This window comes from Acartia tonsa, chromosome 8, assembly GCF_053477335.1.
Source record: "Acartia tonsa isolate MP-2025a chromosome 8, ASM5347733v1, whole genome shotgun sequence".
NCBI classification, from domain to species: Eukaryota; Metazoa; Arthropoda; class Copepoda; order Calanoida; family Acartiidae; genus Acartia; species Acartia tonsa.
In genome coordinates, this window is record NC_137267.1 from 1,426,976 (window position 1) to 1,438,506 (window position 11,531).

Genomic DNA, 11,531 nt, shown 5'->3' on the forward strand with positions numbered 1-11,531 from the left:
CGTTTCTTTCGAGATTTTTTTTAATCTAAGGTTTTGCTAAGGAGACCTGTGATTGGTTTATATGTTTTAATATGTTAAATTCACATCAAATAAATGTTGCATTTAGTTTATTTTTAAATTAAAATCGCAAGGGAAAAGACAATGGTAATAAATTGATGTACATTCTGAATGATGAAAGATAAAACTACCCCTTCTGTACATAAAATTAATGGTTGGAATGTTTTGAACCAACCAAAAGTGTTTGTAAGAATTTAAAGGATAATTCTGTGCGTTAGTTTTAATATAATATATTAAGAGAAAAAATAATTTATTTATGATGGCTCTGATTTGTATATTTTTATGAAAAACGATTAAAAGAATAAAAGAAGCAGGTATTGAGAATTTTGTGTGTGTCTTTTTCTTCGGTTCCTCTTTGGTAGATGATTATTCTGGTTTTGTGAGTAGTAGAGTAATTGGGCAGTGGTCAGAACCAAGCACATCAGATCTACAAAAATAGGAAAGACCTCAGATAATGGCTAATTACGTTCCTCAATTATCTGGAGAGGGAATGGGGTATTCTTTATCCATAAATATGATACATAATAATTCAGTATGGCTCAGATACGAATCTAATCCAGCGGATTTGAAGTCACAATGGATATATTTACCTATGGAGACAGTCTGCAACATTATCAACAATTCTGTTGGAGGCCAACATATAATCCAATCTCCAGCCTACATTCTAAAACAATTTGCACATTTTTAATCTTGAAGGGATCTTTTAATTTCACAAAATATTGTTTGTCTGCAGATCTATCAGTTAATTTATGTGTCTATCAATCTATCTATCAATCAATCAATCAATCAATCAATCAATCAATCAATCAATCAACAATCAATTCATATTTACCTTAGCCCTACAATTCATCATGTAAGTCCAGAACGTATAGGCATCTTTTTCTTCAGGATAGAAATGCCTAAAAAACAAATTTAGTTATTAGATTTAATTGAAACCTTCGGTGCTTTCCTTCCAAGTCTATGTCTAGCACTAAACCCATGCAAACATTATTTTTAAATAAGTGGGAGGAGTAGTAGTTATTTGCATATGCCCAACCCAGCGGGGCTACCTAGCCTAACCTAAAGTAATAAACAAACAAATATTACTTCACCTATATCTTAATTTATTTTATGATAAGAAGGGGGGGGGGGGGTATGTGCTTGACTAATGTCAATTGGATGAAAACCGCTTAAGTCTAGTCACAAAAATTATTAGAACATAATTTTAAATTATATAAATTGAACAAAAAATGCTAAGTACAATTTTTATTATATAAGAAATGAAATCCTTGTTCTGATAACAATTTCCTACCTGTACATATCAGTAAAGCCAGCCTCGAGTAGCGTGGTGAACCCCTCTCTCTCCTCCTTTGTGAAGCCCGCGTTCTTGGTATTGGTCTTGGGATTCTTCAGATCTACCTCCTTGTGCGCGACATTCAAGTCCCCGCACACGACCACTGGCTTCTTCGCGTCCAGCTCGGAAACATACTTTCTAAACACAAGGATGACAACGTCCATAAGTAGCGAAGAACAAAAAGTCAAGGAATGGACAAACAGACAAAGTGAGCTATACATCAGATGTTCAGTTCTCATCACAATGAAACAAAAAAGAGATATAATATGCAAAATTACCAAGGAAATCAAGAAACCCTAAACAAAAAACGTTTAAATCTTTTGAAACATAACTGACAGACACACGGACAAAAAGATGTATAGATTAGATGCGCGTATGTTGTAAAAATCTTCACTGTAAATTTCAGTTGTCTATCTTTATAAGCAGTCGAGAAAATCACATTTTCCTCCATAACGTTACCTACGGACTGACTGACGGAATTGAAATTTTCAGAATTCTTGGAAGTTTAGAAAGTTTTGCAAAAATAGCACTCGACTTTTTGACTGGCGCAAAAGATAATGATAAAACAATTTTCTTCAAAAACGACCAAGCTAATATTGCTTGATTCACTTCTACAAGAGACAAAATGAATTGAAAATGATTGCTAAAATCGAAATATATCTTCATGTCTTAGAATAGTGTATTTTTTTTAAAAATAGGTTGAAAAACATACTAACTTTAAAATATTCTTCAAAAAACAAATGAAATAATATGGTAAATTAATGTATGAAGGGAGAGAAAGGACAATTAAACTTAAATTTTTGTATCTAAACTTTATGTTCAAACAATTTTTCAGTAAAGTAAAAGGTAATCTTTTAGTGAATGAACCTTGTAATCCAAAGATAAACTTACCTGAATTTAGGATCCCAATCCATCCTTTTGTCCAGAGTAACCAGTTTTCTTCCTGTTGACAATATAATACGTCGAAATTTAGGCATATTATTATAGATACAAGTGGCAGCACCCCTAGCATCTAGGGGCTCTATATTCGAAGGGATAAAAAAGGGCAGAAAAATAGCTTAAAACCATACCCAGACTTAATTTTAAAAATAAAATAGCCTAAAACCCTCTCAGGGCCTATACGAAGCTTCCCTGTAAAGGAGAACCATATCGGTTCAGTGATTAGCGAGATCCTTCGCTACAAACAAAAAAAGCTTAGTACTTTATATTATAGGGATTGTTTATTAGAGTATCTGTTTACTAACGGCCCTTGAAGTTGTGGAGGAGGAAATCTACTCCCCCCCCCTCCCCTCCCCCCCAATCGCAATTTCGATTGTAGTTTTAAAAAGAAAACGTTTCAGCACCCTTGTACAGAAGGAAGCTCCGTAAGTATCTAGCGGCACTTGTTAAAAAACAGCTAATAATTTAGTTAAATGGATATAATATACGTGGATATTATGGCAGGGAAATTTGGTGTCAAATTAGGTTGCAACTTTGATCCTCATTTTGTTGGCTATACTTTCCTCCAGTAAGATGGGAGGGGATGGGGGATATCATTATCTTAGCCAGCTGGAAGGACTATTTTACTAGGGCAGGCGAAAATATGGCGCAACATCCAAATAATAATATATCGATTTCTAGTAACTATACCTGCGTTTGGAACATAAGTAGTGACCAGATAGAAAGTTGGAAACTCTGCTGTAATCACGCGTCCTGTTACATAGACAACATTCACAGAATATCCTTTTATAAAAGTATGTATGTCTTAATCTGTCTGTGTGTACTGAAGGATCTGACTAACCGCTAAATCTATATGGGGGGTTGTCGACTCCACTTCCTTAATTTTTTATTTATCTAAAATTTAAAAGGCCTTGTTCTCCGCGCATGTACGTAAAAATGTATAATGTATATAGAACATACGTGGATATTATGACAGGGGAAATGTATAATGTATCGAATATATTTGAATGTTGTATATTCCTTCATCATCATGTTCGCTATCATCAAAACCAAACTTGACTGAGTCAGGCTTCTCCTAACAAAACAAGTACAATTAGAACAATTAAGCGCAGCATATCATTTTTAAAGAAAAATGAACATCAAATGTTTATAGTAGGAAAAAAACAGGGATCTTTAGAGATAAGACAGGGGAAAATTTGTTGTCAATTTAGGTTATAACATGGACATTACTGTTTGTCAGTTTGTTCCTCCCTATAAAAGGGGATGGGGTTATTTTAGCCCGCTACAAGATTCACTTAATCAAAGTACATGATAATCTGGTGCAACATCCAGGTAATGATAAATCTCTTCCTACCTTAGACAAGAGGGCAACGCCAGAGTATCCATCCTTCTTGGCTGGCAACCAGTACTGGTGAGGGTAGTCATCCACTTTAAATTCACCTGGAATTTGTTTCTCGTTCACCTGCAAATATAAATAAAGTGGGGAATAGTCCCTTTCGTGGCAACGCCCCTTAAGGGGCGATTCGTCGTATTTTTAAAATGGCTTTTTATAGGTTATATTGGGTTAGGTGATTGCCCAACAGGGTTAGGCAATTGGCAACGCAGGGACTAGAAACAGGAGAAAAGCTACTGTGAACAATACGAAGAATCGCCCCTTAAGGTGCGTTGCCACGAAAGGGACTATACCCAAAAAGTGAAAGGATAGTATCATGAAAATTATTTCGCAATACTAGTTCAAAACATACCAATCAAAAGTATCCAATGTTTTTAAGTCAAAAAATAAGATAATGTTTTTATAAAACTTTAGGTACCAAGTAATTTACATTCCAATGTGGTGTTGTTGTAGCCCTGATTCTCTGAAGTTAGGACTCAGATGCACACGGAGACTGGAAGTGAGAATCCTTTGGCCTATCTTAGATTGGTAAGCTTCGCGCACAGCTGATTGTATTTTATACAAGCTGACCCGCAATTCTCGTGGAAGCTACTCATTTATTACATCACCCTGGCCTAGAGTTTTGGCAGGTGTTCCATATTAAGCCACCCTAATTAATGGCACTCTCATACGAGGAGCATGGACGAAGGAAAGCAAGGTTAAAGCTGATTGATTGGTAGAATCCTAACTTCCTACAAATCTCCCTCCTTACAACCCTAGGGCATCTCAAGAAAGGTTGCGTGATCATAATCTGACAAATTGCGACAGCATTTGTCAATCAAGTGTAAAGTCTATGTGGGGACTCGAACTCGGTTTCTCCCAACCACAGCGTAGTACTCTAATCACTACACTATGGGACACCCTTACATTCCAATGTCTCTTCCCTCCTTGGTTATCCCGCATCTCGTGAAAGATAAAAAAAAGCCCTCCTTTTAACTCAATTTCTGGGTTTTGTTTTAAAATGTAGGACATTCGCCCCAGCCCTGTTTAATTTTAATCTATTTGGCGTTTTCACACAAAGTTACCCCCCACCTTATTTTAAAATAAATATAAAATAGGGGTGGGGGGGGGGGGGGGTATAGTTTCTCGTATATTACTTTAGGTCAGGTTAGATTAGGTTATATTGAATAATGGATAGACCCCCAAGTTTAGAGCCCCCCCACCCCCCTTTTCTATAATAGAACGAGGGCTATCATAGCTGAACTGACACCTACCATTCCCACCAAATCTGACCTTGGTTTCCTGAAGGCAAAGAATGTCCGGTGCTTCGTGCTCCAGGAATGCCGCGCCTCCTTTTTTAGCACACGCGCGTACCCCATCCACGTTCCAGCTGGAGATTTTAAAGTTCCACCTTAAAAGTTAAAGATTTGGAGAACAAATCAGAACACCCCGCCCATTTATTTTTAAATTTATTGAAAAGTTTTTCTTTTAGGTCATGTAGGTTAGGTTGTTATTAGGGATGGCAATGACAATCCGTCAAATTTTTGGACAGGATTTGGATTCGGATTTTTACAAGAATCCGCCCAAAAAAAGGCGGATTCCCGAGGATTCCGGATTTTATTTTTGGCGGATACCGGATTCGAATTCCGGATTCTAGCAATATTTTAAAAGGCTTTTTTTTAATTAAAAAAAATTCAAGTGCTACATATGTCCTAAAATTGATGTATTTGGTGTTCTCTATAATTCCGAGAATCGAACCATATTTTAGAAGATGTTATATAGAATGATGATAATCTTTGCCTTTAAAAAGGCGGAGTTGAAAAAAAAAACTCAAGACGCTAATTTTAGCCTACCAATTTCCGAATCCTTTATTAAAAACGGATTACGGATTCGGATTCTAAAATTGGCTAAATATTGAGCGGATTCCGGATTCGGATTGCCAACCCTTGTAGTTATATTGGGTACTTGGAACACCTAAGTTATAGGCAGGGCTAGTGCCCCCAGAAGGGTTTAGACAAAGAAAAAAAACTATAACCCTTATAAGTAAGCATTCTTACCCTCTTTCCATTTTCTATGTGTGCATATATGAAAAGAATAAACATAAAACTTAAAGACAGATAGACGAATAAAAAAAATATACAGAATCTGCGTTATTTTCATTTAACCTAGATGGAAATGGACAGTCAATAAAAAAAAAGAATGGCCATAAAACTACACTTAAACAGTCCAATATGTACTGCTAATGGCTTAAATGAGTTGTGTCTTAAAATAATTATAGTTTCTTTGTAGGTATCAAAAAAAAGATCTAATGGACAAACGGACAAAGATACACTAAATTAGAATATCTAAGAAAAAAAAATTGAATGATATTAAATCATTCATAATGTCGAAGAATAAATAAAAAAATTAGGAATAAAGGGGAAAATCTCCAGCCTTCAGTCAAGCCTTGGGATTAATATCCGCTGGATTAAAACAGGTTCTCAGCCATGCTGAATAATCATATATAGCATCGTACTATAGACAATTTTCCGCGAATATTAAAATAAAAATCACAAAACTGGTTTTAATCTCATATACTTTACTATCCGCGGTAAACTGTCTATAATACGATGCGATAAATAACTATTAATATTTTTTTTATGGTGTGTAGGTGGAGTAATACTTTATTATTTGTTTCATGCCACTCGGGAGAACAGAGGAGTTCCTTCACATCCGCACATGTATCAAAATAGTCGTAAACCTTCCCAGGATAAATGAGAAGCTATAGTATATTGTAAAGGAGAACCATATCGGTTCAGAGGTAAGCGATATTGTTCGGTATAGACAGACACATACAGATCCTGTTAGTTTTATAAAAGCATTGTGTATTTTTGCAAATATGAGTATGCAATAATATGGGGATGTAAATGTACACTCAAACAACAATAAATGCCACCTTTGTGTAACATATTGAGTCTAACACAAATAAAATAAAAAGTACAAATACAAAACTACAAATAGGTTTAAAAGCACACTCAAACAACAATAAATGCCACTATTATGTAACATATTGAGTCTACCAAAAATAAATGCCAAATGTACAAAACTGAAAATAAAACTAATTAGCGAAATAATAAGCCTTTGAAGTTTGCAAGAAGGGATTATAAGTTTATACTATACTGGTACCCATAGTTTCGTTGGCTCAAAAACTTTGGGTACTTTTATTGCATTTTAATTGGTTGGCTCAAAACTAATAGTATTCAAACTATTCAACCAATAGTTTTAATCTACAGAAGGGATAATTTTGATTATCATCACTGAGTTAATCTATGTCAATTTACAAGATTATTATTACAGCGCTACTTATGGATATAATTGTTCTTGTTAATTTCTGATGCTTTGATGGAATTGTCCTAATCAAACTAAACTTACCTACTTATTTTCTTTCTTGTTTTTAGCCTCTAAGGCAACATTAATATACAAGAATGTCATTACTTCGCTACTCATGGACATTATTGTTCATGTTTATTTTCGCTGTTTTGGTGGAATTGTCCTAATTTAATCAAACTTACTTGTTTCCTTTCTTGTCCTTAGCATCTGAGTCAAAGTTAATATTCTGGTGGAAAGGAGGATTTATCGTTAAATACTTTAATTTTATCTAAAACACAATTTTTCTGTTTCAACCTTCCATGGACGTTTCAATCAATCTTTAATCTTGTCACCCCACACCCCCACCCCCTTATCATAAAAATATTTTTTACTTTATCCGTTTAATTAACTCTTTAAGGGAAAGACAAAAACGTTAAAATTATACCCTTCCAAAATGATGATACACAAAATTAGCCCCTCTGTAGGTCAAGATAATTGGTTAAAGACCTTGGACACTATTAGTTAAAATCAACCAATCAAAATACAATCAAAGTAACCAAAGTTTTAAAGCCAACGTATGAAATAACGTGGTTTATAACACTTTTGTTATCAGTGGATTTTAGATTCAGTCTAAATTCCTTTCTCTCCCTGATAAAATTAGAAACAAAGGCTTCTCTAAATATTGAATTTCATTTTTTTCTGCCCTTTATGGGATTTAACTGTTCTTAAATAGATAAATCTCCTTCCTTCCATTGTGTTTCAGTTTTGTTCTTCTTGGCCTCGCCACCAGCCGCAGCAGATGAACCGTCCTCGCTCTTTCTTTTGCCTATTATTGATTTTATACAATACATTTTGATGAATGGATATATTAATACTTGGTTGTTGCACCAGATTTTCATGTACTCTAATAGTGATACTCCCAACTGGCTAAAGTATCGAAACTCTCATATACCCCTTTTCCCCTTCCCCTCCTACTAGATGAACGAACTGACCAATAAATACAGGTACAAATTAGCAAGCTAAATTGACGACAAATTCAACAACACGCAACCGTTTTCACCTGCGATACAATTGGGTTAATTGGTTTCGATTTGTTTGATTTTTGAATAGGTACCTTCAGAGAAAGCACCGGTTTTAAAAATGTTTATAATGTATAAAAAATACTTTCCTGGCATGGTTGTAGATAGGCTTAGTTGTCTATGGTTCAATTCTAGAAGAAGGGGAATTACTGGTATCCTAAAACGCAGATAAATTTTTTTAATAGCGAAAATACTTTATAATTCACTTTGTCCGTCAGTCAGTCCGTAAACCTAAGAGGGAAATGTGATTTTCTTGGCTGCTTTTTAAGAAAGCAAAAAATTTTAGTAAAGATTCCTATGACATCTTAAAAATATTTTTTCAATTTTTAAAATTTTTATCTCCCCTAGAAAAAATATGCCCTCCCCCCAATTTATTACAGAGTTGTCGAATTAACCCTCCACCACCTCAATTGCCCCTAGAGGCCTCTAGGGGGCGTAGCCACTTGGCTAAAATAAAATATATAGATCACCTGTTTCTTAGCAATAATGAACTAATCAGCATAACCCAATTTAAATAAGTATTTGATAGAATTTTCTGAAAAAAATTTAAAAAACAATGTAAAAAATAAATATATAAAAAAATAATTTTTTTGTTGCCGGCGGAAAACGGCGGTGGACGGCGGGAGCGGCGGTCCCGCCGATCCCGCCGCCGTTTTCCCGCAGGGCTGCTTGTAAGGGGGAAAATTTTTGAAAAAAATAACATGGTGGCGGCGGAAAACGGCGGCGGGCGGCGGGGGCGGCGGTCCCGCCGCCGTTTTTTTTGAAAGATACCTCTAGTTGGGGTAATTACTGACCCAGCCCAAAAGATTTTATCCAATTATCTCTAAAACTAAGGGAGTAGCACCCAAAATAAAATTGCTGGTATGTCGTGGCACGAGTCACCACATTTTACCCCCACCCCTTTACTTTCTTTCATTTAAATAACTAAAGTATCACAAAATATAATATAAATAGTTCTTGCTCATCTAAAATTTTTAAAAAAAACCTAGAGCACCCGCACAATACTACTCTATAATTAGGGGTTGTCCTTAATCTTACAGCACTATCTCAGTCAGTCACTCCAAAGTAACAAAACAAAATCTTTGACTCTTGTACTGTACATATATTCAATTAGCAACTAACAATTCTATTAACTAAATCAATTCAAACAACTTATTATTTAAATGTATTCTTATGTCTTAGTGTTAAATGAACTTTGCTATTCTTTGTGACTTTTGATTGTTTTAATTTTTAAAATGTATTGTTCATAATTTGTTCTCTAGTTAGGACTTTATCAATAATTGGAATATAAGATTTGGCAATTATTCCTTGAATATGTCTTTTATATTATGTCTCCATATCATTGAAAAGTATTAAAGGACGCCTGCAAGAAATACCACGTTTTAACTGCTGAAAGACTGCCACAAGTAGACCCAATACCCCAAATTTGAAGCCTTCAGCTTCAATAACAAAAAAGTTCTAGGCATTTTAAAAATAGCATTTTATGTACAATCGAAATTTTGAAAGATTTGCAATGCTCATAAAAGAAAAAAACAATATTAAATTACGTCGCCTAGACACAAAATTATAACCTTATCTTTGTCAGAAATTTAGATTGCTGGTAACTGATTACATTTTTACAATAAAAATACCACATTTCATAGTCAAAATCTATGAAAAAAATTCAATTTAAATTGCATTTGTTAACGAAAATCATAGCGGAAACAAAGGGGGAAAATAATGAAAGCTCAGCTGTGATTGGTTGCTTAGCTGATTCAGCCTTCTGATTGGCTACAGTACACTCGGTACAATGCAAGCTAAACTTAATTTTTTTTAATGATTTCGACTATAAAAATGGGCATTTTTATTGTAAAAATATAATTAGTTACTGGCAATCTAAATTTATGACAAAAATAAGCTTAGGATTTTGTTTCTAGGCCACGTAGTTTAATTTCAAAATTTCTAACATTAGCATTGTAATTCTTTCAAAGTTTTCATTGTACATAAAATGTCATTTTAAAATGCCTAGAACTTTTTTGTTATAGAAGCTGAAGGCTTCAAATTTGGGGTATTGGGTCTACTTGTGGCAGTCTTTCAGCAGTTAAAGCGTGGTATTTCTTGCAGGCTTCCTATAAAAAGTTAAAGCTCAAACTGTATTGCTTGAATCTTTTATGTTAATGAAATTTGATTTTTACAGTACTTCATGAATATAGATTATAGATGTGGTTGTATATTTTGTAAGATATTTAGTTATATTTCTGTAATGTAAATTCTTAAATCTCTTTTTAAGTGAATTGAAAATATATATTTCAAATATTTTTTCAACGCTAATTTTTAAATTTTCAAGTTTTCAAGAGAATTTAGCGTATAAAATATATTTTTTATTAATTTTAATTCTCTTTTGGGATTTGATCCTTAATATACACAAATACACCTTATAAACAATTGTGTTCAATATTAAATGTTTGATTTTTTGAGAGGCTTGCAATTACTTGTTTAAACAAGTTAAAATTATTATACAATTATGTTCAATATTTAATGTTGGTGTTTTGAGAGGCTAGCAATTACTTGTTTAAACAAGTTCATATATGTACCTAAGAACTTATGTCAACACAACATTTTCAGTATTAAATTAAAAAACTAGTAATATTGCAGTTATTTGAAGAAAGAGAATTTTCTTATCTAGTTTACTTACAAGTTATTTTGAGAAGTAAAATTAAATTTAGGTAATCTCTGCATTATATTGTTAAAACTATTGAATTTCAATATCAAATTAATTTGTGTGGGGCATAACTTTAGTAATCATTGTAAAATGTATGAATAATCTAATTCAAAATTTTTAGTCCTAGAGTTTATAATATTATCAGAGTTGAGTTTTATGTGGTTTTAAAAAAATATATAAATTATTCAAGAATATTTTTTTAAAAATGTGAAATCATTTTAAAATAACTGTTCATCTCTTCCAATTTGAAATATTTTGAAAGTTTACTAAAGTAAAAATCCATTACACTACAATTGTAGCTTAGCAACATATGTTAATATGTATATAATCAACTCAAAACATAACTTTAATAACCAATAGGCCACGACGAAGGTAACCTGTTTCTTATATTTCTAAATCACAATAAAAATAGTCATTGTCAAAATGTGGGTTTTACAGAATACAAAGATAACTATCCTAATTTTTGCATTGATTATGCTTGGAATTCAGCTAAAGATTGCAACACAAAGCTTAATAAGCCCACCAACGGTTGATTCAACTTTTGAGAGAAAAATTACCAAAGATGACTTGCCACTGATAATTATATGTCCTAGAAATCAAGTAAATTACACAAGGCTACATGAACTGCACTATGCTAGTATTAACCATCTTCTTGAAGGAACTACAGAATGTAATGGCAAAGAGTGTACTTCATGGGGAGCA

The 11,531-nt window shown here is 33.5% G+C and overlaps 1 protein-coding gene across 1 annotated transcript; it reads right to left on the reverse strand.

Moving 5' to 3' along the window:
• Nucleotides 1–334: 334 nt before the first annotated feature.
• Nucleotides 335–8,659, reverse strand: LOC145325780 (DNA repair nuclease APEX1-like). The gene is made up of 13 exons (XM_080168737.1): nucleotides 8,599–8,659; nucleotides 8,217–8,285; nucleotides 7,796–7,874; nucleotides 7,253–7,296; nucleotides 4,995–5,112; nucleotides 3,684–3,791; nucleotides 3,348–3,404; nucleotides 3,020–3,080; nucleotides 2,282–2,333; nucleotides 1,349–1,528; nucleotides 890–956; nucleotides 648–721; nucleotides 335–484 (listed from the first exon to the last, which is right to left on the reverse strand). Exons 1-13 carry the CDS (start codon nucleotides 8,628–8,630, stop codon nucleotides 424–426), a joined length of 1,002 nt encoding a protein of 333 aa, XP_080024863.1. The 5' UTR covers nucleotides 8,631–8,659; the 3' UTR covers nucleotides 335–423.
• Between the last annotated feature and the right edge of the window lie 2,872 nt (nucleotides 8,660–11,531).